Source organism: Amblyomma mixtum, chromosome 4, assembly GCF_055824585.1.
Source record: "Amblyomma mixtum isolate Tamu chromosome 4, ASM5582458v1, whole genome shotgun sequence".
In the NCBI taxonomy this organism is placed as follows: domain Eukaryota; kingdom Metazoa; phylum Arthropoda; class Arachnida; order Ixodida; family Ixodidae; genus Amblyomma; species Amblyomma mixtum.
In genome coordinates this window covers 162,665,290-162,693,171 of record NC_143015.1, presented here as the reverse complement: position 1 = coordinate 162,693,171, position 27,882 = coordinate 162,665,290, and the positions used below count along the sequence as shown (strand labels likewise).

The 27,882-nt window shown below is 45.6% G+C and overlaps 1 protein-coding gene across 2 annotated transcripts; it reads left to right on the top strand.

The window, feature by feature from the left end:
• Positions 1–87: 87 nt before the first annotated feature.
• On the top strand, positions 88–27,882 carry LOC149349068 (putative sodium-coupled neutral amino acid transporter 12). Of its 2 annotated transcripts, XM_089541144.1 has the most exons (13): positions 88–281; positions 6,537–6,658; positions 8,068–8,206; positions 13,002–13,139; positions 14,477–14,549; positions 15,137–15,204; positions 15,295–15,325; positions 15,743–15,842; positions 18,222–18,351; positions 18,886–18,979; positions 20,209–20,501; positions 23,312–23,566; positions 25,081–27,882. In XM_089541144.1, the coding sequence occupies exons 1-13, from the start codon at positions 237–239 to the stop codon at positions 25,387–25,389; spliced, it is 1,797 nt and encodes a 598-aa protein (XP_089397270.1). In that variant the 5' UTR covers positions 88–236; the 3' UTR covers positions 25,390–27,882. The 2 variants fall into 2 exon arrangements, with proteins under 2 accessions (XP_089397270.1, XP_089397269.1); XM_089541143.1 differs by lacking the exon at positions 13,002–13,139.

Sequence of the window (27,882 nt, the reverse complement as noted above, 5' to 3'; positions counted from 1 at the left end):
AAAAAGGAAAACATGATAAGGAAATGAAAGGAAGCTTGATAACAAGATCTTCAGTTACTTAAATAGCCGCTGCGGTGTGCTGCCGTCGCCAGCGTGCTCAGCTGGTGTGTGGGGGGTTGTGGTTTGAGATGCTAGCAACGCGTAGTCGCCTTAGTTCTCGCTGTTTTTATTAATACTCGCGTCAGTAATTACTCTTAAACTTCAAGCACGCAGTTAACACCTCTAAGCAAAGCAAAATGGCAGGCGACGCGTTGGATACAAAGGACAGCATTTCGCCATTGGTAAGTCGCTCTTCTTGATCATTCAGTGTCCCGACTTGAAACCATCTTTTTTGCGGGTTTTTTGCTTTCTTATTTTCGCCAGCGTGCTTGCTGCCCTTCAGTCTTTGTGTGCCAGTGCCAGTTTGAAGAACACTTCCCGAGTAGGACTCTCATTTCGGCTTCTGTGTCGCGCAGAGGTTCCTTTGCAGAAGCGGTTTGAGTGAACATGACGTGTTACATGCGAGCCTTTACAGCTTGTGTTGAATGCTTGCGGTGGCATTTCCTTCGTTTACGTGTTTTTTTTTTTTTGTTCACTACTGCTGAGCTTGAATCGGCTAAACAGCTGGCGACCGCAGCAGCTGTATGCTGTTGTGCTGAGTACCATGCGACCCTGCAAATGGGCCTTCCTTCCGCTATTTTATGTCAGCCGGTTTCTGAAAGGAGCTGCAGCGCGCATACACATATATGCCGCCCACATTGCGTCGTGCATCAGTTAAAACGCGGTTAGTGAAGCGCATCTCGTTATCAAGGCTATCTTTTTTTTTCGCTCTGCTTTTGGAGGCCTGAGTGGACGTTGAGCGTCACGCATAGTATACATGTTTAGTGCCTGGTTATCTGTACCCTTGGCTCTAATTGGCACTTTGATACCTGAGATTGGATTTGCGACGAATGCAGCAGAATTATACGGCAGCCCATTCTTCTTAGCAGTAGCCTTTTTATTAAGCACTTTGAATACTTCGGTTAGGATTTCCTTTCTGTCGTGAAAGTATTTGGGAAAATATTGTATCTGGCGTCGTTCTCAACGTTATTGTGCTGCGGTAAATTTCTTCTCGGTATTGTTACTTGCAGTTAATCATTGGTGCACCATTTCCCAACACTAGCGCATGTATCTGCCCTGGTAAACTTAGTCTAGACTTGCACCATTACTTGTGATGGGGCATAAGCCTGCAGTTAGGATGACCGTCCATCATCATCATCAGCCTGACTACACCCACTGCAGGGCAAAGGCCTCTCCCATGTCTCTCCAATTAACCCTGTCCTTTGCTAGTTGCCGCCACTGTATCCCCGCAAACTTCTTAATCTCATCCGCCCACCTAACTTTCTGCCATCCCTTGCTACGTTTGCTTTCTCTTGGAATCCACTCCGTTACCCTTAAGGACCAGCGGTTATCTTACCTTCGCATTACATGCCCTGCCCAAGCCCACTTCTTCCTCTTGATTTCAACTAGGATGTCATTAACCCGTGTTTGTTCCCTCACCCACTCCGCCCTCTTCCGATCTCTTAACGTTACACCTATCATTTTCCTTTCCATAGCTCGCTGCGTTGTTCTTAACTTAAGCTGAACCCTCTTTGTTACCGTCCATAGCCATGTACTTATGTAAGGGGATCCTCAGGTGGTCGAAAGTTAAAGAAGCCCTTCACTGTGGCGTCTCTCATAGCCTGAGTCGTTTTGGCACGTTAAACTCCACAAACCAAACCTTTTCTACACTGCCTATGGTGTTGACCTATTTGTCCATTTCATTTGAAAATACAGGTGGTCCAGCCCTTTGTCTATCGTAGGTGGCAGAGCAAACCACTAAGAATTTTTTTTTTCTCTCGCTCTCTTGGCAGGTATTTGATTGTTGACGTTAATCTTGTCTTTGGGCGGGACGTTGTCCATTGTCTTTTGGCTGTGGGATTTCGGCATGCCTGATAAGTTGCAGATATAGTCCTCTGCCTGTTTACTATGTTAGCTTGATTTATCTACTCTTGCAGCAGCGACAAATGAAATTTCTCCAGATTGCTTGAGATGTGCTCCCTCGTCTTGCAACATGTACTTTTCTAATTGTGTGACTGTTCAGCCTGCGTGACACTGCTTTCTTGCCAGCTTTGTCCTTTAGTGCTGAGAAACAAGTGGTTGGCTGCCACCAGAACCTAAACCTTCCAAAGATTTGTCAATTTCTCTGTCAGGGAAATGCATACATTTCTATAACTTGACTCATGTGTACAAAAGCATAGCACACACAGCAAAGCAAAAAGACATGCACACCAACACTACAAATTATTGGTGCTACTAGCCAAATGAAGAGTTAATCACACATGTGCACGTCTTGTTTATTTCTTCTAGGTTTATAACTTTTATTTACTTTATGTGACTTCATGCCATATTGCTTAACAGCTACTTCTTCTGAGGTGCACCTCTTCATCATTCCATGTTTATTGACTTTCTGCATCATGTTCTGTGCTGGTGTCCATCACAGTGCACAAAGTACACTTGGTATTGCAAAGTTTTGTGGTATCGGATAAGTTTACGATGCATGGTTCAGGCATACGAGGGGGTACCCAAAAGAAACCGGACTAAATTTTTTGGTCGGCAAAGCTTCTGTGGTACCGCGTTTTGCCACTAGGAGCGCATAGAACGAACATTCCAGAGTCAGTAAGCCGAGTGCCGTCGTTGAAGGAGGTCAGACTAGTTTAGGCAGAGTTTTAGAGTGACGACTGTTTTGTGTGAATGTCGTTTTTGCAATGGCTGATTTTCGTGAACAGCGTGCGCAGGTGAAATTCTGATTTTTGCTCAGAAAAAGTTCAATGAAAACTCTTGAAATATTAAGAAAGACGTACAAGGACGATGCTACGGGGACAACTCAAGTGTTCTTGAATCGAATCCTGAATCAAAGCAACAATCATGCCAATGGAAAACTTCAAATTCACCTCGCCTCAAGAAAACTCGTCAGGTGAAACCAAACCTTAAAACAATGCTGATTTGTTTTTTCGACGTGAGAGGAGTCGTCCATTGAGAATTTGTTCCGCAGGGTCAGAGAGCCAGGCTTTCTACTTGGATGTTTTGAAAAGATTGGGCAACAGTGTGCGGTGGAAGCGGCCAGATTTGTGGCGGTCGGTTGACTGGTTTTTCCATCATGGCAATGCCCCTGCTCACACAGCCCTATCTCTACGACAATTTTGGACCAAAAATGGCATGACCCCTATTCCTCAACCCTCATACTCTCCCGACCTTGCCCCGTGCTACTTTCTTTGTTTCCTAGAATGAAAATCTAGGTGAATGGAAAGCGTTTCGCTGATTTTGCTGAGGTGAAGAAAAAAACGACGGAGGCACTGTCAAGCATCACAAAAGATGAATTTAAACAATGTTTTGAAAAATGTAATGAAAAATTCGACAAGCGTATCATTGCAAGTGGGGAATACTTTGAAGGAGTTTGAAGGTCTGTGCTTAAAATGTGAACAAATAAGTTCAAACAAAAATAAGTCCGGTTTCTTTTGGGTACCCCCTCGTACATGGTGTCTACGCCATTGATGGAGGTGTAAGAATGGGCTGCATTTCATGTTTGGATGTTTGGTACAGCTTGTGAATTTAAACAGCTGGGCTGTTTTGTTTCAAGGACAGCCAAGAAAACATCGGTGGTTACCTAGTAACCAATGGTTTATTCCGCAAGCAGATGGATGAGTTATATTGTGGCCTGGACTAGTCGTTTCATTCTTGGTTGCGCATATCTTGTGCGCTATCAAGAATGAAACAGCTTATCTTGAATGAAGCAAGCATTTCTTTTTAAGAAGAAACAAGGACAGATAAAGGAACATAAATGCTATGTCGTTATGCACCGTACTTGTCATTTGTGTTCCTCTGTTCATCCCCATCCTCCTCGTGCAAAATGCATACATCTAACAAGGGATCGTTGCTCCTAGAAGCTTGGATCGCACAGATCATGGCTGCTGTTCGGGGTGAATGTCCTCTCATTCCATCTTTGTATGTGCCATGGTGGCACATTTGCAGTATGGTTATGTTCCTGAGCTGGATTTTGTGGATACAAACCTGGCGGTGGTAGAGCTCCATTTTCAGGAGAGGAAAAATGAAAATGTTCACATACTGACATTTCTGTGCTCGTTAAAAAAAACTCCGCGTGGCTCAAACTAAGCCAAGCTATCATTTCTCTTAGCTTCACTGGTGTAGCACGTGGAAGTTTTTTTTTTGCTCCCCTTTTCTTTTAATGTAGGTCAGCATGTGCAACAAAGCATCTGTTGCTAGTCAGCCACATCTTTTGTACTCCTCTTGGCTGGATCACAAGCACCTGCTGCGGTAGTAATGTAGAGCTATTGCTCCTTGTTGAGCAAAAGGGTGCCTGGCTGCCTGGCTTCAGCATTCCTGTGCGACCCATGGCTTGCCAAATGTAATCTCTGTTGTCGAGTGAGGGACTTCGTATCGTGCAAGCACCACTGTCTGTGGCCCCCTTATCTCTTGCAAGCTCTCCGCACTACCTGGGATCTCATTGTTCAAATGGGCTAGTGAACTGTGGTCCGGAACTCTTTTCAGAGGGAATAGCTTTCAAAAGGAGTAAGACTAAGCCATAGCCGCAGCCATGGCAGTACTGTTGCACCACGAATCACTCAAATGGTCATCACTGTGCCCTGCAGTGGCCTTCCACATGTCAACATTCTGCAGTTGACAAGTGTTTTGCTAGCACAGATAATTCTTGATTTGTGCCGTACTGCCTTGGTTCGTTGCGACAGGCTGAGCTCATTGCATGCAATCGTCGTCCACTTTGTGATAAGACAAGCTTGCAAGATATAGCCTTTCGGGCGTTATTGTTTAAAGTGAAAACTAATATGTAACCTGTGCTGTTTTAGAAGTTACGCTTGTTGCCGCTTCATAGCATGCAAAGCTTGTGGTGGATTAGCACGGCAGTTGTGCCTGGCTGGGCCAAATGCACAAACCTAAACCAGAGATGGACCGTAACACAGAAATGCCTGAACTGTACTTTTTGTGGAAGGCTCTGATCATCCATCATGACGTTGTTTGGTTAGTTCTTAATATACAAGGCATGAGTCGCTACAATCGATTTAAGCTGTTTCAAGTTTTGCACTATATCTGGCAGCAATTCAGTGTAGCCAGGCAGTCGACAATCTAGCCGTGGCATAATTGAGTGGAAGGTTGACATCCTCGCCACATTAGTTGAATTTCTATACAGGAGATTAAGAAAAAAAGGCTCCTGTACTGATAGTTTTGTGCGCATTGAAATGCGCCAGTTGGGGGTCAAATTTAGTCTGAGCACTTTACTTTGGCATCCCACCAAAGCATGCACATCATGCCGCTGCTAACAAGTGGTTTTCTGCACTCAGGAAAGGTAGAACAGATTCCGCTCAATATCTTGGGAAGTGTCGGGCCCAAGCAGTGCAGAGCCCATTCCAACACTTCAAACCAAAGCTGGACAGCTGATCTAGACCAAACTTGGAGGCTTCTTTCTTTAAAGGTTGATTGGGGACGTGGACCCCAATCCTACTGAAATGACTGACCTCCACCACGTTAACTGTGTTCTGTAAATGAGATGGAGTGTGTTTTGTTATATTTCAAACCGAGCGCATGGTGCTAGCTGACATAACAACCCATTGATTTCTTCTTGCCGCCGTGGTGGCTCAGTGGCTATGGTGCTCGGCTGCTGGCCCGAAAGACGCGGGTTCGATCCCGGCCGCGGCGGCTGAATTTCTTTGGAGGAGAAATTCGAGGCCCGTGTACTGTGCGATGTCAGTGCACGTTAAAGAACCCCAGGTGGTCGAAATTTCCGGAGCCCTCCACTACGGCGTCTCTCATAGCCTTAGTCGCTTTAGGACGTTAAACCCCATAAACCAACCAAACCAAACCATTGATTTCTTTTTTTTTTCAGAGTTTATTCTTAAATATGTGTAAAACTTGCAAGTACAAAAGGAATGCAGGAAAAGAATGATATAGAAAGAGGTCCTTAAGTTGGGCATTGTAGTGGGAACCTCCTACAATAAAACACAAAAAGAACAATAAAATTAGGAAGTTTGTACATCGATACAGACATGTTGAGCAATGTATAAGACAAACATAATAGAATTACATTAAAAAATAACTACACTAAATACTGAAGATCGCAAGGACAAACTAGATATAATGGGATTAAAACAATATCATGGTAAACCAAGAATAAAAACATGATTGAGTCAGGTTTACACTTAAACATGGGCACAGGTCAGTTTTCAAACATACTATGGGGTAATGAATTCCATAATTTGATCACAGAACCCACCAAAGCTAGTTCTAAATTTTGGCAGTGCAAAAAAAAAAGGGGGGAGTGGCATGGTGGCCAACTGCATCCATTTTTTTTTTTTTGGTGCTTCGCAAAAGTAAATCCAGTTGTTCATTCTTGGTATATTGATGTTCACCCTGCTCTGAAAGACTCATTTATTGTTGAGAAAATTGTATGTAGAAATTTTCCCGCCACTTCATTCAAGCTCGTTATTGTCATCGTTGTTTGTTCTCAGGTGGGGTTGGTGTACATATTCAACCTGATAGTGGGCACAGGGGCGCTCACGATGCCCGCAGCATTCAAGGACGCTGGCTGGCTTCTCAGTCTCATCATTGTCATCGTGCTCGCCTTCATGAGGTGGGTCTCTCTCTTGCCGTCTTCTCCTCCCAACGGGGCGCGAAAATATTCCTGCTTTGTGTTGACTATGTTAGTCTTCCGTAGCCCCCCCCCCCCCCCCCCCCTTTTCCCCTTGGGCTCTTTGCCAGTGTTCGTGTCATTTTACATTAGGATGTCGGATAAACTGTCCAAGCACTCAGTTTCACATTCAGTAAATAAAGTAATTTTTTTTTTTGTTAGCTCGCATGTATCAAACAGAAGTGCTTTAACTTGTTTTGGGTTGAGTTGTTGAAACTATTTTTTTCTTTGTATATCCAAGAGAAAGCAGTTACAGTAAAAGGATTTGCCGGGCTAGTTGGTTGATTTCTGAATTAAAAAGTTAACTGCTCCAAAGGGTTAGAACACCAAGAAGACATATTCACTACACTTAGAAGCAGTTCTAAGTGTCGTGAATGTGTCTCCCTGGTGTCCTAGCCCTTTTGCGCAGTTACCTCTTTAATTCAATTACAGTAAGGTTATTTTTCCTGTTATGTTATGTAAAGGGGGGGGGGGGGGGGAGTACTATCATCAGCCATTTAAACGAGTTTATTATTAAGCCAGTGCTAAGTGGAGTGCATGACAACTAGCCACTTGCATAGCTGAGAGGCTTGCTGGTCTCAGAGGAAATGGCAAGATGGAACGGAAACAAGTCAATAAGCTGTTCACTCGCTGTGTCCTGGTTGAAGCATCCTGCTGGAGAGCATGGTCAAGCTTTGAGGAGGACATTTGTGGCTGAATTATTGCATGATTGCTTTGTTATACGGCATTTGCAACAATATCAGTTCTTGCAACATTAAGAGCAGATGTTGACATTTTTTTCGCGTTTCCGCCGCATAGCGTCTCTTCGCGCACTTGTGCATGTGCGTGGAATTCTCCACGCATGTGAGCGGAGAATTCCAGCTGAAGTGCTGACAAGTGATGTTTGCAGTAAATAAGACCTTTCTTGTTTTGGAGCCGCCGCGGTGGCTCAGCGGCTATGGTGCTCGGCTGCTGTCCCAAAAGACGCGGGTTCGATCCCGGCCGCGGCGGTTGGAATTTCTTTGGAGGAGAAATTCTAGAGGCCCGTGTACTGTGCGATGTCATTGCACGTTAAAGAACCCCAGGTGGTCGAAATTTCCGGAGCCCTTCACTACGGCGTCTCTCATAGCCTCAGTCGCTTTGGGACGTTAAACCGCATAAACCATAACCATAAACCTTTCTTGTTTTGTCAAATTGTTAATAAATATCTCGTAAACTCTCGCTTAAAGGGTAGTAGCCAAGCTGCATGTATAATACAGCACTGGTGTTTAGTGAAAACATGGATACGTTTTGTAGCATATATAAGAGAACATGTGGGGGAAGGCTTTTTGTGTTGCATGATTTGTTGTTGTTTTGCATTCTGTTTTTATCAGCTACCTGACAACGACGTTTGTCATCGAGGCCATGGCTTCGGCCAACGCGCTCGTCCACTGGAAGACCTTGCAGCACTACAAGCGAGTGGTCGACGAGGAAGAGAGCACCATCACTCAGGCCAAGCAGGAGGACATGGTGGTGAGCATCCTCCTCATCTTACCCGGATTGCGACTCTTCGAGGCTTCCGTGTGACAGCATGTCCCGTACTACATGGCCAGAATTCGTATGCAAGCAGGTGAACTGTTGGGAGATAATTGAATGCAGCCATTGTTACCATTAAAGGGGTGGTTTGTCTGTCATATCTGCATGGCTCTCGGACTAGCCTGAATAGCTGCTGCATAGCTTCTTATTAAAAGCCAGCCTTCTCAGTTGGGAGACATTCCAGCGGCTAAAAAAGACAGGGACGAAGGTAGACGAGACAGGACGAACGCCGGACAGGACGGATAGACAGGACGAGGCCGGCGTTCATCCTGTCTCGTCTACCTTCGTCCCTGTCTTTTTAGCCGCTGGAATGTCTCACAATAGTACTACCAACCAACTAGCCCAACTTTCTACGCTTAAAGCCCTCTCAGTGACTCAACTAACTAATGGTGACTTATATTGTGGTGATGTTCATGGCTGAACCATTTTGCAATAGGTGGATACAAACCCCTTAGCTTCCCTATGAAATAGAACTACGATTGTCTGTGCACTTTGCACACGGGAAAACATCTGCCTCGTGCGGCATGATTTCATTTATTGAGTTTGTGGGAAAGGTGTCCAGTTTTCTTTCTCTTTGGAGCGGCCATATATTGATGGAGGTGAAACGCAAATATGTTTGTGCACGGATACTTCGGTGCATATATAAGAACCTGTATGGAATCCGAGTTAATCGGAGCCCTCCACTACGGCACACCTCACGACACCCAGTGGTCGTGCGGTGCATGGAAAAGTGATGCTCTGAGATTGACTGAAATTTCAAGGCTACGATTCAATTTTTTTTTTCCTTCAGTGGTATGTACAGTATGTATCCTGCCTATGAAAAGCTACATTGCAGCTTGGGCCATTGGTACCAGACAGATCTGGTGCATTACTTATCTGGTTATGGAGCAGCACTGAAGGGAATTCTGGTGTTGGTTCTGTGTTGTGGAACAAACCCCGTTGGACACCATTTAGATTTTTTTTTTCGGGCATTCTTGAGATTTTTATTTCTTTGCATGTGAAAAAATAGAAGGCTCCCTGATTACTGTGAGCTCTTGTATGAGCTCCTGTGCTTGTCCTACATGCTGTTGTAGTCAGTGGCACCCAATGCCATTAGCTAAGACCGCGTGGGTAAGCCAAGTGAAGTAGATGGCTTCTGTTACAGCAGTCACTATCCAGAATTTTTTATTTATTTATTCATACTGTCAGCTGCTGCCAAGACAGGAGTTGAGATCCTTGAAATAATCAAGAACTAGATGCAGTACATCAGCAGATCACCGCCTTAGGAGAAATACAAAACAATACAACAATACAAATTTATAGGAAAGACAAAATGGCATGTGATATGGGTCAAAAACATACCAGTCAAACCAGTCACAAATACTTCATGAGGGCGTTTTCAAAAGCCTTTAAATCCGAACATTGAATCACTTCTTTTGGTAATTTGTTCCATTCGTCAATAGTGCGAACCAGAAAAGAGTGTTTGAAGGAATCTTCTAAAATCCAGAGGTGTGATATGTTTGGAGTGTTTTGTTCTGCTGCCAGAAGCATTCAGTGGTTTGATGTATCGGTCTAGATTGACCTTACAGCTACCTGTCAGCACATGAAAAAAGAATATCAGTCTGTTAAACTGCATTTTCTGCTTCACAGTTGTCAGCCCGGCCCTGTTTCTAAGTTCAGACACTGATTGGGTTCTAGAGTACGAGTTGAAAATAAATCTTAGAGCTTTGTTTTGTACCTGTTCACATTTCAATATGTTTTGTTTAGTATACGGCTCCCAAACATGACTAGCGTAAGTCAGCACTGGAAGCACAGCCATCTTGTAAGCAAGTTGTTTTACCTCTACAGTGGCATCATGAAGTTTTCTTCGCAATAACCAGAGCTTCCGCGTGGCCTTATTGCAAACATTGTCAATGTGCGTTGTCCAGTTTAGGTCAGTTTAGGTCAGTTTAGGCCTACTAGGTCGTTGTTGGCTCCACAAGTTGCGTCAATGCAGGGAACAAAGTGGCCACATTAAAGGCACTTTTGACTAGTGAGCTCAATACTAGTGAGCTTTAATACTAAAGTAAGTAAATACTTTAGTACTTACTTTACTATTTAGTATTTTTTTACTGTTCAGCTTAATCAAGTGAACCAGCTGAGCTTTTCGTTGAATCAATGCACCTCCACACAGAGCATAAAGCTTGCAAAGAACAGAGCACCCTGAATGTTGGTGCATCAATTTCTAGCAGCACTGGTCTTCTTGCACTGCTTCGAGAACTCTCCTCCCGCCACGCATTTTGTGTTGCAGTTCGTATTCAGCACAACAGTACAGTTTTATGCGAAGCATATTGCTAGAGCTACCACTCACGCCGTCGCCGTGGGACCCCCACGTGACACCGTGACGTCGCACCACGTGACACCGTGACGTCGCACCACGTGACACCGTGACGTCGCACCACGTGACACCGTGACGTCACACCACGTGACATCGGATGAGAGAGCCGGCCTCCACCTCGCGCCGTCGCCATGGGACCCCTAGCCGTCACACTCCCGCGCGTTTCGAACGCGCGTTCACACTCGGTGTAGGTGAAACGCTCGCTCCACCGGGCAGGCGGACGCGGCTTCCGTGGCAATCCAGGCGCTCACCCAACGCGCGTCTCGGGGTTAGTCGGCGTTCCGCTGTAGCCATGCCGTTGTCTTCCCCCACGACGAAGGCTTCTAGTGGTTGTATTAAAATGACCAAGTGTGCAACCAAGGAAAGCCATGTATTACCAAGCCTAGCCACTAATATGCTTCGCATTCCCCAGGCTTAGCCAATCTGAGCCTCAGCAATTTTTGACCTTGTTCTTACTACTATCCCCTTCAGTGCAACATATTTCATCAGAGAGATTATGTGTATGTATATATGTATATAATATATCTATGTATATGTTGGCACTGACTGCCATGGTGGCGCAGGGTCAAGCTGGCATGCCTTTGACATGATGGCTGCTAGCAGAGATGGTCATTGTGTTAGGATTATCACTGCTGCAATCATTCCCTAGTTATGTCATTCCTCGCACGTGTGTACGTGCATCTGTGCGACATTGGGGGGGGAAGGGTTATCTGTTCTGCTGCACACATGCAAAATGCGCACTCGTACTTTCATGCCTTTTTTTCACTTGAGAACATCTTGATAGTGGACATTTTGCTGGTCAGGATATCTTAGTCATTTTTCCCTCAGTCTTGCTTGCCTGAAGTGATCTTTGTAACCTCGTCAGACTAGTGCTGCACAGGTCCTGCAACTGTCATTAGTTTCGGGGGGACACTTGTTCAGGTTGAAATTGTTGGATTGTTTTAGGTTGTTTAGGTTGAAGATGGTACAGTTGGAGTGCTGATTCTGGATGCAGCTGCAGAGAAGCACCTTTGGAATAGAAACATTATTTAGCATGAATTTGGCATTGGACCTCATTGCTGAGGCATTCTTGCTTAGCAGGTACAACTATAGACCTTTTTGGTATGGCCACTCGCAGTAGTGCAAGTTGCAACATGTGGACATGTCTGTGCGCATCACTGATTAAAAGCAAACGGCTCTTGTATGAGGCTGTAGATAGATGAGAGGATGAACACTTACTTTTTTTTTTGTTGACAAAGGCCAATCCACTAAGCGTGAGCAAATGTCGTTCAAGAAAGAGGAGGAATTAACTTCATTGCATTGGGAGAGCTTGATGCCGAGTGGGGTTAAGCGAAAGAGGGAAAGGGGACAGACTGCTGCCCCATATACTGTACCTCAAAGGACACTCTGCCAAAGAAGAAGATAGTAGAGGTCTTCCAGATAAGACTCTAAGGGCTTTGTTGTGTTTGCTTGCCTCCCCTTATCACTTGGCTGAAAGAAGCTGGGGAAGTCACCATAGCCAAGTTTGTTTTTATTTGCTGCATAAAGAGGCGTACGTGCATTATACATTGATGTATGTTTTGTTTTGTTAAAATGCAGGCCAGTTGGTAGTCAATGCCAGTGCAGTTAACTTCTCGTCTTGTCACTGAAAGCAGATGGATCTTTTTTGTCTGCTGTTGCTGGAGAATGAGCTCTCAAAACAAGTTTTAAAAGTTTTAAATTTGCTAAGAATGTAAAGAGGGTGCATAAAACGAAGCTTTGGGTCTGCTGATTCATAAATTTCAAGAGAGACTAATTTTATCTAGATAAATGAAGTGGTTACCTAATGGCAGTTTTTTTTTTTATTATTATTCTGCAGTTCACCTGAGCTAGACCTTCCTGTCAGCGTAGCAATTGTCCCCCGATACTCTTTCATTGGCAGGAGGTGTAAACGCAGACACTGCATTTCTCTTGACATAAAGTGGTGCCTTTCGTTTGTAGCTTTCCTGTGTAGCCGTATGGCTGCGCTTGGGTGGATGCCAATGAGTAATTACTCCCTTATTACAAATTTACTCCACCTTGGGGGATTCCCCTAAAACATTTGACCAACACTGTTCCCACTTTGAGTTATAGATCAATTCGCTCTCGCCCTACCATAAGCATGCCGTCCCGGTTAGCTCAGTTGGTAGAGCGACTGCTCCGGTGAAGCGGTGGTCCTGGTTTCGTACCCCGGACCAGGATGAATTTTTCTTTAACTACGAAGTTTCTGAGAAAGCTGTATAGCTTTCGTTTGTAGCCGTATGGCTGCGCTTGGGTGGATGCCAATGAGTAATTACTCTCTTATTACAAAGTGGTGCCTGTCGCCAGGACACTGCTAATGCCTCGCCTTGCACTGCGAATTGTGTGCCCTCTTTTCAGTACTGTGCGACGGGCTGTGATAAGTGCCTCAAGTGCAGCACGTGGCCACCCACTGTGCAGCTTGTAGGTCGCTCTGCGGCCCTCAAGGGCAAACTGTCAAAGCGAAACTATCTGGCCATTCAGATCGAGCGGGTAACTGTGTGAGTAGCGGGCGCATGTTGACCTTCCACTCGGGGAAAACACCCGGTGGCGGACCGGCCTCTCTCTTCGGGAGCCTGCTGATGCGGTGGCAGCGGCCACAACGCCATTGCGTCCTCTGTGCTGTTGCCAAATCTTCCTCCTTAAAGGTGCACTGAAGAGGATTCTGAACATGTCTTTTTGCCGCGGGAACTCGATCAACACGTTCCGAGCATTCTTAGCCAGCTCCGTGGAGGCTTTGCTTTCGCTTTATTTTGTTTTTTAGGTTTCCATGAATAAATAGTTTCATTCACAGATAATATAGGCGCAAAATAAGCCCGAAGAAATAAAAATACGCACGGACTATTTGCTACTACGGACTACTACGTATTACTCCGCCGATGGCAGAGCGGCAAGCCGCCACGGGACTGGGTGAAATGCGCTCCACGCGTTGGTCGACTCCGCCCACCGCACGGGGAGAATTAAAAAAAAAGGCGGGAGCAGGACGTTAATTTGATTTAATTTGGGAAATCGGCCACACAGGGCAGTAAGTCGAAGTTTCTAAGAAAGCTCGGAACGTGTAGATTGAGTTCCCGTGGCAAAAAGACAAGTTCAGATTCCTCTTCAGTGCACCTTTAAGACCCATGTCCTGTGGACAGGTTCAATGTCTCCTTTCTGTCTCTGCCTGGGCTGTTTGGTTCTGGTGGTCAAGACCGTACTTGTTTTTCCCTGCTACGTGTTGTCTCTTTGTCTATAGGGCCGTAAGGACACATTTAGTGTCATTTTTCTAAAATTTAGTTTCAGAGCTAATAGTTAATATTATCTCGGAGACTAAAGCAACGTTTTCATAGCAATGTAAAGAACTGTTTAAGTAATGGTCTGACTGAGTGAATGGGTAGAGTATTGGGAGCAAATGAAGGGTTAGGTGAAGGGGGGAGCTTAGTATATTTGGAGGCTTAATAAGGTGATCCGGTTAATGTAGGATAGGGGTAGCTGCTTAGCATTGAGAGGGGCCTTCTTGCCCTGCAGTGGTCAAGAATGGGCTTATGATCACTTTTAACCCGTCATTGAGATACATCCAGAGAATATAGCAATACAGTTCGGCACAGTTAATAAGGGCAGATCTCTCTCCTGGGTAGCATAACGCCTTTTGTGCATAACTGTGTAGGACCTGACTAGGCAAAGAGAAGGAAGCCCAGTATATAGCATCCAAACGGATGATCTCAACTTTTAACTGAACGCGGGTTAGCTTGGCATGTTCAGAACAGGTCAGATAAGCTAGCTAAGCGTGCTCAGCTAAGCGTGCTCGCTTGAAACTGTGCTTCAGTTCTCTCTTTCTCTCCTTGTTCTACCCCCAGAATGAGCTCAAGACGGATGACATCATATCCAAGTGCGTGGATGAAGATGAACGGGTGCCCCTTCTTTTGAGCAGTTGAGTCGTTATTGCCTGTTTCATTTCCCCAGGGGGCGACTTGTTACTGTTGAGTGACACAAAGCCCATTGTGCCTCCTGGTTTTGTGGGCCGGCACTTCATTTTTAATTTTTCTGCCCACACTGATCTCTGTTGAATGGCACAACCAGTTACGTATGGAGGACTGATATTGCATGGCTGCCCAAAGAGAAAGCCCTGGTATTGCAGTGCAGCACTGGTTATTCATTGCACCATTGTTTGCATAAGAAAAGCGGGATTTATTTGTACTTGCGCAGTTACTTAGTAGTGGGGTGGCGCCATGTTTTAGGTGCATGCAAATTTAACATATTACTCGCATGCATCTAATGCTTCAGCCAGAGTAACTCTGAGCTAACTGGATGATGTCTGCAGCACACTGACTAAGTACACATTGCTCTTGAGATCTATCTCCATTTGCGGCGATATTTGGTCTAGTCAGTCAAGTAGCTGGATTTACGTCATTGTTGGCTTTGCAGTAGAGTGTCACCTGTTGTTCGTGTGAATGCGCCATTTTTGTACAGTTCCCTGCCAATTCTCTCTCTCCCCAACTGTTTTCCTTGCCTTCCAGGTGCGGCAGAGAGGATGGCAGAGTCATCGCATGTCAACTACTTTGCCATCACGGAACGCTTCGAGCTGGTAGTCTTCTTTCCTCTCGCATTGTTTCTACTGCATCTTTGGGGTGTGGGGTTGCAGACTAATTTGTTCCTTTTTTCTTACTTTATTCAGGGCAAAATGGCCTCCCTCTTCTTCAGCAAATGTAAGCATTGCCAACAGAGTTACAATGACAACCTTCACAGCATCGGTTTAGCATGTGTATTGGAATGTAACTAAACTATTTGGAACTGTTAATAAAAGGGGGAAACGTCACCCCTTACATATAAGTGAATCAGTATCGTTGACTGATTTGATTTTTTTTTATTTTGTGCTCTGAGCAACCCTACATTCGGGTAAAACGCTACATTCGGCTAAAATTTGGTGTCTCTTGTCTGCATTGTCTCGTGATTTAGCTCTTCTGTGAATCGTAAGCGAACACACTGAGTGTTTCAGCAAGTTTGTTGCCACTGCATTCTAGATAGCCAGGAATACCATTCTTGCTTGTCTCATTGAAACCTCAACAGCATAGTTTTTTGTTTTCTTTCTACATTTGTCTCCCTCCCTTTCTTTCTTCCGGCAGTGGGAGTGAATCTCTTCTACATCTGCATAGCTGTGTACCTCTATGGGGATCTGGCCATATACGGTGCAGCCGTTGCAAAGTCTATTCGTGACGTGGCATGGTGAGGCCGTAGCACATTTTTTGTAGTGTCGCATGAACCCTAGGTGTAGCTTTATCCGATCAGTTCAACATGAAGGGAGCCGCCGCGGTGACTCAGTGGTTATGGCACTCGGCTGCTGGCCCGAAAGACGCGGGTTTGATCCCGGCCGTGGCAGTCGAATTTCGATGGAGGCGAAATTCTAGAGGCCCGTGTACTGTGTGATGTCAGTGCACGTTAAAGAACCCCAGGTGGTCGAAATTTCCGGAGCCCTCCACTACGGCGTCTCTCATAGCCTGTGTCACTTTGGGGCGTTAAACCCCATAAACCAGTGCAACATGAATGCGCACAAGGCTGACAACCCAGCCAAAGTTTTCACGCAATGTGCGAAATCTGCTGTCTTCAGTAGGTCATTGCAATACCTCATCTTTATGGTGTAGAATGATGCGCGTTGTGAAAAATAAAATTTATTAATGTTGCTCAGCAGGAGCACATGGAAGGGGATTCATATTATTGCATTGTTGCAACTTTCTCTATTGAAGTGCACTTCGAAACTGGTCACAAGTACTGCAAAAATGCTGCAGGGCCATTCCATTTAGGACAGTGTATAGTGCGTGCTGACTGAGTATTGTTCTCTTCGCATGGTGTAATTTCATGCGTTATTCTTGGCTGTGGATGTGTCAATGATCAAATTTTTGCAAAGGCCTGATTTTCGTGTTATTTCTACGAATTGCCTGCAGCTCAGGGAAGGATAGGCCCCATGGATGGTTTTGACAAACTGTCTGTCTTCTTTTAACCCTTTGAAGGTTTTTGCCGTATATGTACGGCGGCGGTTTTCTGTCCCGCAAGGTCTTTGCCATACGGGTACGGTTTCGATCTTCCGTTTGAAATTTTGCACCAAAAGAACAATGCGTGCTCACTGGGGGGTGCTGCCACCTCTTAGGACTTACAAGAAGTGTTTGAATTTTATGCTGCCTTCTTACGGAGATAAGCAGAACTTATGTCTAGCTTTAGCGCGGCGGCACAGACTGCGGCGACACCCCTTTTGTAGTTTTGGTTTCTCCGCGTGATCGCAACGGAGTCGCGCGAAATTTGAGTTTTCTTTTTGTCAGCACTATCTTGCAGGGGCTGCCGAAGTTGATTTCTATCTTTATTGGCGCTGCTCTTAGCTTGCTTATCACCGTTGCTATTCTATTCTATTGAACATTTTCCAGTTGTGAGTGATGCTGTCACCAAAGTACTGTTCCTAATTTTTTTTTACTATTTATTCTCGATTATATACATTTTGCAGATTCAAGATCCGCAATAAAGTAATTTGACCACCTGGGAAAGTTTTCTTCAAAATAATTCGACCCTCAAAGGGTTAATTCGCCAAAAAAAAAAAAGATTCCTCTGAGATCAGCATGTTGTTTCCTATCTTCTTCTAGAAGTGGAACGTATGATGGAAACTCCTCGCTGACGGATTATTTTTGGGAAGAGAAAACACAGTTCTTACTAGAAATGGCTCTTTTGTTGTTCATGGCTGGGACCCAAAATGGAAGATGAAATGAGCTTCCCAACCTGCCATCAGAGTTTCTATAAGTTTGTTTCTTTGTTTCTCTGTGTCAAGCCCTTCTCATCCGAGTAAAGTGTCTAGAACCAAGCGACAAGCTAAAAAAAAAGCAGCCATAATTTTTGACGTCTTTTGTGAGTCATATGCTGGGAGGTGTAAGATTCGCAAACATGCATGAGGTTAGTTTACGAAGAAACGGGATCTTCTAAAATATCCTGGCTTAGGCTACGGATTTCTCTAGGAGTTCTAATTGCTTTCAAAAATATGCTCGAGGAGCAACGCCATCAGTGTTTTCTTTACCTACTGCTGAATGAATTCCTCTAAGATGAGTTCTTTATGATTGGGACATCACGCAACATATCACCACCTATCTTTGCAGCATTGGGAATCTTGCAGAGCATGGGCAAGAAGAGGGAAGTGAGAGGCTGGGCACATCTGCTTTGCAAAGTCTCGCGCTTGCAAAATATTTGAAAACTGCCACTTGAGCCAATTTCCTGATATGTTGAACTTTCGAAAAATAAGTCTTCTATAGTACCTGTTAGTAGCTGTTTTTCAAAACAGGGTATAGTAAGCACTCTGAACAAGTGCGGAGAGGTGTATTTCAATTGCATATACGTTCGCAAAGGGAAAAACTTTCTGAAGGTGTTTGAGGCTGAAATCTGCACTTGTGTGCAAAGCTCGGTTCTGACTGCCAGAAAAATTATCTCTGCATACTATACTTCTTTGTCGCTCACATTTGGTAGTACTGACAGTACTGGGTTAGTTTACTGGGTTAGTTGGTACCTGTGGAGGAGGACCAGTGGTAACGAAAAGTACCACTAAATTGCTTTCCTTCGTGCCCGCCCTTGCAGCCAGGTGCCGGTGACACCGATCGACAATTCCACTGTCGGTATCAACAGCTCCAACGCCACCCTCCCCAGCGACATGCCGTGCTGGCAGAATTCAACCGTCAGTCGTGGCAGTGCCTACCGATTATTTCTGGTACCTCGCCCATTTTTTTTTCTTGCTTCCATTCATTCTCTCTGTCTGAAGCCGAGGCATTCTTTTTCTGCTGTCTAGTTTGACGCAAGCCTTGCAGGGGTCGGGTGAACAGTGTTGGCCTGAAAAGCCACTAACAGAGTACATCGGTTAATCAGTCTGCACAGATCTGGCATTCATTGAGTTTGACAGTAGTTTCGAGTTGGGAAAGTTGGTGCTAGGCCATTTTGTGGAAAAACTGCCCAGGTACAAGACAGTGCTTTGTTTTCCTGTTGCGTCCTGTCCTTGCACTGGGTTTGTTTTTTTTTACTTTGTTTGGATGGGTCAACAGCCTTTACTTTGGTTGGATGGAACAACTAAGCATGACATTTCTAATTGGCGAATACCATTGCCTAAAGTGCCATTTACTTTTGCACCTGGCCACATTGTGACCCACTTTGTACAGTAGTGCTCAAGGTACGCTTGCTATGCCTGTCACCTTCTATGACCACTGCTACCCTCTTGCAATTTTTTAGTGTTTTCTTTTTCTCTATATAGTTGGGATTCCTTTGCCTCGTTGGCCCGTTCACCTTCTTCAACGTGCAGAAGACAAAGTACCTGCAGATATTCACAACCCTGATGAGGTGGATTGGTGAGTCCTTGCTGTCACCTTCTTTAGTCAGTTATCAAGCACCAATTTCGTCCTACTCATGGGCAACTAAATGATGGACCGCTTTGTGAGCTTTTGCTCTAACTGTCGAAGCACTGTAACTAAGGCTGAGCACATTGCATGAGTGAAGCGTTCAGGTAGGATGAAGAGCTTGTTGAGTTAGAGTGCCACTAGAAGTTCCCGTGCAAACTGGCACCAACTAGCTCAATGGGCACTTCGCCTTGCCCATCTCGCGGGGGGGGGGGGGGGGGGGGGGTGGGAAGATGAGTATGGTCTGCATTGGGAGCTGCTTGCTTTAGTTACTTATTCTTAGTGCAGCATCTTCTGTTCTGTGTGATGTGTGTCCCTGGCATCAAGAACTGCAATGTACTAAAGTGCATGGCTGACTGTTGTGCAATTGTTAATCCTTTTCCTTCTCACTCTTATTGACAGCTGTATTTTTTGTAAGTATGCACATACGATGCTCCACTCAAGAGGATACCGTACTCAAGTTCCCTTCACTGTCCGTCAGACATAAGAAGCTCAGTGTGTTGCCGCTTTCTTGGCCGTCTGAATCCTCTGAGACTTTCTCTTTTTAGTTTTTGATTTCCGTTACACCTGGGAAGCGCGCTAGTGTTCAGCTATGAGTTCACCAGTCATAGTAGCACGTCATTCGGCACTTTATTCGGTGTCAAGTTATTCGGCTTATTTCTGCTCTATCTACATCTGCTTTTTTCCCCAGTTGACATCATCCTCATGGGAGTCTTCATAGTGAAGGCGCCACTTTCTCGGGTGCAAGGCATCATGTAGTTGTAAATGTTATTTTTAAACACTTTGAAAAATCTCTCTCCCCTTTGTCTGACTTGCTATGTTTCAAACTGCTAAGGAGTGCCACTGTGACTTTCTTTTTTTGTTTTGGTTTCCGTTACACCTGGAAAAACGCTAGTGTTCGGCTATGAATTCACCAGTCACAGTAGCGCTGTACTTTTTTCTTTTGTATATGTCAAGTTATTTGGCTTATTTCTGCTCTATCTACATCTTTTTCCTTAGTTGAACGCCATCCTCATGGTAGTCTTTGTAGTGAAGGAGCCATTTTCTTGGGCAGAAGGCATCATGTAGTTGTAAATGTTATTTTTAAACACTTTGCAAGATCTCTCTCCCCTTTGCCTGACTTGCGGTGTTTCAAAGTGCTAAGGAATGCCATTGTCTCTCTGCTTTCCTAACCGCAACAGCGTTCCTGTCGATGATCCTGCTGTGTGCCCTGGCTCTGGGCCAGGGCAAGGGCCAGGGCCACCCCGCCATGGCCGTGCCCACGGGGCTGCCCAGCCTGTTCGGGGTGTGCGTCTACTCCTTCATGTGCCACCACTCGCTGCCCTCCCTGGTGACCCCCTGGCGGGAGAAGCGACACCTGTTTCCCCTGCTGGCCGCAGACTACCTCATCATCCTGGGCTTCTACACCCTGCTCAGCTTCACGGGCATCTTCACCTTCCCCGAGCTGCACGACATGTACACCCTCAACTTCCAGGTCCGCCCTCCCTCCACTCACTGACTAGACTCGCATGGTCCCACTTATGGGCTTGCATACCTACTGACTGACTGACTGACTTGTTCGCTAGGGTAGCAGCTCGGGCCAATCAATGGCACATATTCCCGCCGCGGTGGCTCAGTGGTTACGGCGCTCTGCTGCTGACCCGAAAGACGCGGGTTCGATCCCGGCCGCGGCGGTTGAATTTCTTTGGAGGGGAAATTCTAGAGGCCTGTGCACTGTGCGATGTCAGTGCACGTTAAAGAACCCCAGGTGGTCGAAATTTCCGGAGCCCTCCACTACGGCGTCTCTCATAGCCTTAGTCACTTTGGGACGTTAAACCCCATAAACCAAACCATATTCCCACCACGGATGGCTCAGTGGTTACGACGTTTGGCTGCTGGCCTGAAAGAAGCAGGTTCGATCCCAGCCGCGGCGGCTGAATTTCGGTGGAGGCAATATTCTAGAGGCCTGTATACTATGTGATGTCAGTGCATGTTAAAGAACCGCAGGTGGTTGAAATTTCTGGAGCCCTTCACTACGGCGTCCCTCATAGCCTGAGTCGCTTTGAGATGTTAAACCCTAATAAACCAAACCAATGGCACTTATTGCAGTATGAAAAGTGCACTGTACAGGCAGTGGACAAGATTTTGGTGCTTTCCCTCGTTCTTTCTAGTTTTCTTCTGTCAACTCTGTTGTGTTGTTCACTACAGAATATCACTCATGGTGTTTCGTTGACTCCTTTGCCCACATTTACTTGGCATTTATAATCGTGCAGCGTAGCCCTTGCAAATTGCGAGAGTCAAGCGTAATAGCTGTAGATGAATTCACGGTGAAAGGAGATAGTGGTAAAAGATGAGAGAAGTGCTATAAGGGGAACTTGTAAAGCGTGAAGTAATGAGAGGCGAAGAAATGGGGGTCATTGCAGACACTGCATTTTGGAAAAACTCTCGCTGAAATCAGTGTTGTCTTCATGTATATGATAAGTAACCAAAAATACTTTAAACTTGTTTCAGTGACAAGCTTTGGTCATGACAATCCAGAATGCCATCTTACAGCTGTTACTACAGAAAGATGGTTTCTTGGACCACAGCTGTGGCCTAATGGTTTGAGCATCCACCTCACATGCGGGAGGTGAGGGGTTCGATCCCCAGTGTCCTGCCGGGTACCCACCAGTTATACAATGGGTACAAGCTTTCCCCTGACCTGGTGCTCAGCTTCGTTAGGGTGAAATACTTGGGGAAATGTGTCTCTGACCCCACCTTGTGTAGTCGAAAATACCTTGTGCCATGGCGCTCTTTGGCCCCAGATGCCCCTGCCCCATAAAAATTCAGTCAAAGATGGTTTCTTCAAGGACAGCAACATTGTCATCATCAGTGCTTGTGTCAGTCATATTATGTCCCTCTCTATCTGTCATGAGCTCTCATGAGCAGCATGGCTAGCCTAAGGCTAGGCATTGGTACTACTGCTTTGAGAAACCGGGGTAGCGAGTTGGGCTGGTTGGCGAATTTCTGTGGCGGTAGCCATATGAAAAGGCATGGGAGCTACGTGATGGCACAGTTAATCAGTCCCGTCCCGTCTCGTATAGTCGGATACAACTTGAGTCCGCAGTGAAGCTCCGCCCACAGTCAAGGCTACCAAGCAGAATTTCTCTGACAAAAAGTGGACAGTTGTTAAAGCTTTTCTTGTTACCCAAACAAGAAGCTAGAATTTTGGTGCCTCTGGCCTTTTTTGATACGTCTGGTTGATACATCATACCCATAGTGACAGCAATGGAAAGAGTGTTGGGTCACTTCAATTCCAGGCCAGAAAGACGGGACATGTACCGTATTTTCCGGTGTATAAGACACGGGTTTTTTTTTTTAAATCTTGCTGGTGCGTCTTATATGCGAATTTTCCGGTTTTTCTTTTTTGCAAGTTCAGAAATTACTCAGGTTCATGTTCAAGCTTTTTTCAGCGGAAAAATATTACTACCAATAACGCGGTTGTAACATGGTCAATACTTCAATACGGGGACCGCCGTGCGCAACTTTTTTAGGTGAACTTTATCATGAAACGGCGGGGTTGACCACTTCCGGGATCTTAAACATGCGACCGTTTCGGAGGCCCCAAGCCAAGGTGATGTGAAATGCCAAAAGATGGCGACAGTCGCGCTTCTCGCCATTGTCAAGACAAGCCAAAAGAAGCCGGTTTTTTTTTTAGCCACCCTTTGCAAGTACGTAGTGCGAAAAGAATGCTTCAGCCGCGTTGCCTTTTCGATAGCGCGTCCGAAGATGAAAACTTTGAAGGTTTTATGTAAAAATAAATTGTTATGGACATAAGAGTTCTTTCGCTTTTTTTTTTCTTTTGTGCTAAAACGTGGGCGCGTATGGCGTGATTGTCGCCTTTTTCGATCACATAGCATTGCTTAATAACTTCTCACACGTACGGTGCATTTTGCGATGGTCGCATAAGCATGCTTAATTAAGCCTCACTAGCCTAACTGGGTAAATTGGGGTGCGTCTTATACACGGGTGCGTCTTATATACCAATTTTTTCAATGACAGCCTGCATATATGGCGGGTGCGTCTTATACAAGGGTGCGTCTTGTACACCGGAAAATACGGTAAATCTTCACCTTGTTCGCCTTAGAAATGGAAAGGAAATGGATTGTTGCAGAATATGGTCCAAGGTATTCGTTTATTTGGGCAAGGAGCTTTTGATTGTCACGCAAAAAAAAAAGTTGGTATACTGTCCCTTTAACGTGGAGCTACAGCAGTCCCTGTAGCCTCTGCACCAGCTCACTGTGCTTCCTTTCGGTTCTCCTGCAGCCCAACAGTGGCTCTGGCAGCTCCATCATCCCACACATCCCGGTGCTGCAGTACTTCCTGTCGCTCTTCCCGGTGTTCACGCTGAGCACAAACTTCCCCATCATTGCCATCACGCTTCGCAACAACCTCCGCTCCCTGTTCCTCCGCGAGGAGTCGGCAGCATCCTCGAGCCAACCGGGGTCGCGACCCCGCAGCCTCACATCGTCGAGCAACAGCTCCATCCAGAATGGTGCTCCTTCACAGAGTTGCCACCAGGTGGGCCCATAGTCAGTGTCTTGACAACGGGCATTCCGTAGTCTGTTCCTCTTCTTTCTCTTGTTTTGCACTTTACAAAAGCGCACTGTTGTTGCATTTCTTTTGTGCCAATCGCACAAGGGGCCTTACTTCATCCCACCTTGGGGGGGGCTGCATTCGGCCAACAGGCCAGTAGCCAGAAAGGGGAGGACGGCAGTCCGTCTTGGAGTGTGCACACAGCTAGGGTTGGTGTGAGCACAAGAGGTCACTGCCCCTCCATTTCTTCTTGAGGAGGGCTTTGAGACTTTCCACCCCTTCTGTCCGTCTGCTCGCATGCAAAAGTGTAATTCTGTCGATACTAGACTATGCATGTGTAATTTGGGACCCTTTCACCAAGACTAACATCACCAAGATGGAAATGGTGCAAAGAAAAGCAGTTCGCTTCATATATAATAGCTTTGGACGTACATCAGTAACCGAACTACTAATGAAAGCAAACCTGCCACCATTAACGCAAAGAAACCGTGTATCACGACTAAAATTCCTCTTTCAGCCTATTAACGGTCATTATAAAACCGACCTCACGGGAATAATTAGTTTTTCATCTGGGTATTCTACAAGGCAGAGACACAGTCGCACAATAACCGCCTTTAGCACCCATAATAACTGTTTTAAGTATTCCTTCTTTCCCCAAACAGTAACTGAATGGAATCTTCTAACTAGTGATCAAATTTCAAAATCATCACTATCGGCATTTGTTTTAGGTATTCTTTAGAAACGTGTTGTCTTTAACTGTTTATACGCTCCATGGATCTAATTTGTATTATATGCTTTGTCTGTGTTATTGTTTTCATCATGTATTCATTGTATCCCACCCTGCTAAAATCCCCAGAGGGGATTGCAGTATTGATAAATAAATAAAATAAATAAATAAGCATGAAGAGCACCTACCTGCTGACTTGGATGTAGGGAGCCAGCTAGAGTCAAACCATGAACAGTGGTAATAAGACTAGACAGCAGTGGAAAAAGCAGGTAGCTTCTGGGACAAAGATTGACATCTCAAGGGGCAGTGGACCGCTTGAAAAGGCGATGCGAATAGTATATCAAACACTTGTGGTGCTGCATTTACTCTCGATTCTCTCGGACCACCAGAGTAGCTGTAAAGAGGCTGCCTATGTGGTGATCACTTGAATGATTTAACTATACAACCACTGGCGGTGCTTATCGCTTGCTGCACCATAAAATTTCTTGCCTGTGCCAGAAGCATGAGTAAATAAGTACATGCTCCCTTAGGGGACACTGAGAGCAAGTTGGAGTTGGCCTGTACAAGATAGCTTCTTTGTCATGAGACCGTGATAATCTGACTCTGTGGCATATATTTAATCCCCGCGATATTTAGCATATGAACCAAAAACATATCTGAAGGGCTACTGCTCATCAAAAGTAACCTGTTGCAGCTATCCTTTACCAGTGAGAAGAAATTTTACTAAGTAGCAACATCCTTTTCCTGTGTCCTCCTCTCCGTTTGTGTGCAGGTCCTTGTCGAGCGCTTCTTCTTCCCGCTGCTGGCGCTGCTACCACCCATCGCTGTTGCTCTGGCCACGGAGAGCGTGGAGTTCCTGGTGGGCTTCACGGGCTCCTACGCCGGTGCCTTCATCCAGTACATCATACCGGTTGCGCTCGTGCACCGCGCTCGCAAGCAGGTGCTCGAGGCACTGGGACTCGGCGTCAAGAACCAGCACGCCTCTCCGTTCCGCCACGGGGCCTGGCTGGTCTTTGTGCTGGTGTGGGCAGTGGCATGCGTGACGCTGGTCACTGTGAACCACATCGTTATGCAGGCATAGTGCAAGGGAGCTCCCAGCCAATGCAACCGATGTCTCGGCGCTACACAGGTGTCTGTTTACCCACCACCAGCTCGATGTAGGGATGGTTGAAGTACAGCTGCTGGTGATGTGTGTGTTCAGTGTATTGTGCTACTGTGTGCTGAAGTGCAGGAACGTTTCAACCCGGGCTTCACATTCCTTCAGCTCAGTTCACCAATACTCTGTTCAACTTCGACAGATGCGCCAGTGATACCACAGTTTCCTGCCTTGTGCCAGCACTGCCAAGCTTCCACGGGGGTGGTACGGCACAGCCAATGAAAGAGCAGCAATGACCCACTTCTACTAGTTCTTTGAGCCCGTGCCATGCTCTGGCTTATACTTTCGACATCGTGGTGTGTGTTACGAAGACACAGGCAGTGCAAAGTTTGTTGTTGCAAAATGTCCGGAGAGAGAGCTCACGTGGCCAGTTGTTCAGCTAAACAACCGGCTGCTTTACTTCAGCAGTGCCGGTGAATCTTGTTCCTCCTGACTCATCACATTTCCAGCTCAGCATCGCCCGTGACTGCAACAGGCCTGCAGCACTTCCATACAAGTCTCCTTTTCTAGCATTCTCAGCTCTGCATCAGTTACTGTCTCTGTGCTTGGACTCGTTGATCCTTATTGATCTAAATGCTTTGCACATGTGGACATACTTTAGCAGTTCTGCTACCTCTGGCTTGTTGAATTGCCATGCATGCTCAGATCCTGATGGGGCTCGTTTATGCTTGAATGTGTGCTGAAACGTTGCGGTAACATGTCAAACGTGGGCACATTCCTAGGCCGGGCCATTGTCGGGCCAAGGCCGGGCCATTGTCGGGCCAAGGCCGGGCCATTGTCGGGCCAAGGTCGGGCCAAGGCCGGGCCATTGTCGGGCCAAGGCTGGGCCAAGGCTGGGCCATTGTCGGGCCAAGGCTGGGCCATTGTCGGGCCAAGGCTGGGCCATTAAAGGAGCCAGATGCTACTGTCTGTGAACCACAGCCAGCCATTGAGAATTGAGAAGCCCCAGTTTTTAAACTGAAGAGTTCAAAGTAGGCAGCTTGGATGTGGTTGGTGGAAGTTCTTAAGTGGTGTTGTGAAGAGTGTCTTTTTTTTGTGTGTGCTTGCGCTTTTAAATTGTCAATCTCTGCACTACAGTTGTGCGTAGTGTAATTTTCACATAATGTAAAGAACTTGGCAGAATTGGGTGTCGGACCAGACCGGCAAATCTTAAGGAACATACCAAAGCGTACCTGTGCTACTTGCATAGCAGTTGGTACATGTACCACATGCGTGGCTTTGTTCGCATAGACATGTGCATCAGTATCGCCCCAGCATTTTTCGTTGTACCTGTATTCTTGCCTACTGTTGTAGGCTAAAACATTCCTTTCTGTAAGCATTCTACAGGCCTCCTATACTAATAATTTCCTATAGTGGGACGTGGCTAGATGCAATGTGCCAGTACAGACTCGGTGCCTATGTCTTCCATAAACTGGGACAAGTACTGCTTCATGTGTGTGCGTGCTGGTTCACTGAAAAAAAAACAAAAATCTTTCCGTGCATGAGCTTTATGTTATTGCTTGTCGCGCACATTTAGAACAGTATTACCATTACTAAAGTATGCGGTTGTGCTATAGAAGCTAGTTGATTGCATTAAACTGGGAAAAAGAGGACAAACTCCGAAGATAAATGAACGCAGCACAAGAAGATACAACTCTTATCTCTGCTGTATAAGACGTGTCAGCTGAGGGAACCAGCAGTGGTTGCTCAGTATCCTGAGAGAGTTGCATTTACTCTTGTACGTCATTGTACCTGAATTTGGCCCACCTAGTTTTTAGCAAACAGTCTAAACTTTTTAGGGTAAGTAATGGTGATTTGTGCAAAATTACCACAGAATTATAAATCACTCTATACATCGTTAAGTGCACTCCAGACGCCGGTTTCATATCTTGAGGTGTCCTGAAATGTTCACATTTAAGTTTTGTATGTGAATACTACTGTTCACCTGCAGGGTGCTGCCACGTTTCAGGAATGCTGGAGCTTAGAGGTGATTGACGTGTTTAAGAATGTATTTTATCATCTGATTAGTTCAACTTTTGATGCATATTTAGTATCGAGCTGTGGAATGTAAAAATGTTCTTGTTCAGGCCCTCTATCTGTGGTGCTGCTGGTACCAGCACAACTGAGCAAAGTAATGTACACGGGATGGATATAATGTTTATATAGCTAGCTTGCCTAAGCTCGCTTGCTTTTTTGTTTTACTTTTATTCTTTGCTTCGTTCTTGTGATGTTTGTTGTTTGCTTCGTTCTTGCGATGTTTGTTGTTAGGTGCTTGATCTTACCGCTGGTGTGTTGGAAATTCCCTCGTTTGCAAACTTCATTAATTTTATTAAGGGGGGACACTGGTCTTGAAAAATAAATTATTAATGCAGTCACAGTTACGAAATCTTAAGGACGTATGTATTTTTGTGTGCTGATTCTAAATATGTCATTTAATTT

Excerpts from the sequence above, each read along its gene's own strand:
- LOC149349068 (XM_089541144.1), top strand. The coding sequence starts at position 237 with ATGGCAGGCGACGCGTTGGATACAAAGGACAGCATTTCGCCATTG. Across the intron at positions 15,205-15,294 it reads TCACGGAACGCTTCGAGCTG|GGCAAAATGGCCTCCCTCTT; the intron begins GTAGTCTTCTTT and ends TACTTTATTCAG. Across the intron at positions 23,567-25,080 it reads CTTCACAGAGTTGCCACCAG|GTCCTTGTCGAGCGCTTCTT; the intron begins GTGGGCCCATAG and ends GTTTGTGTGCAG.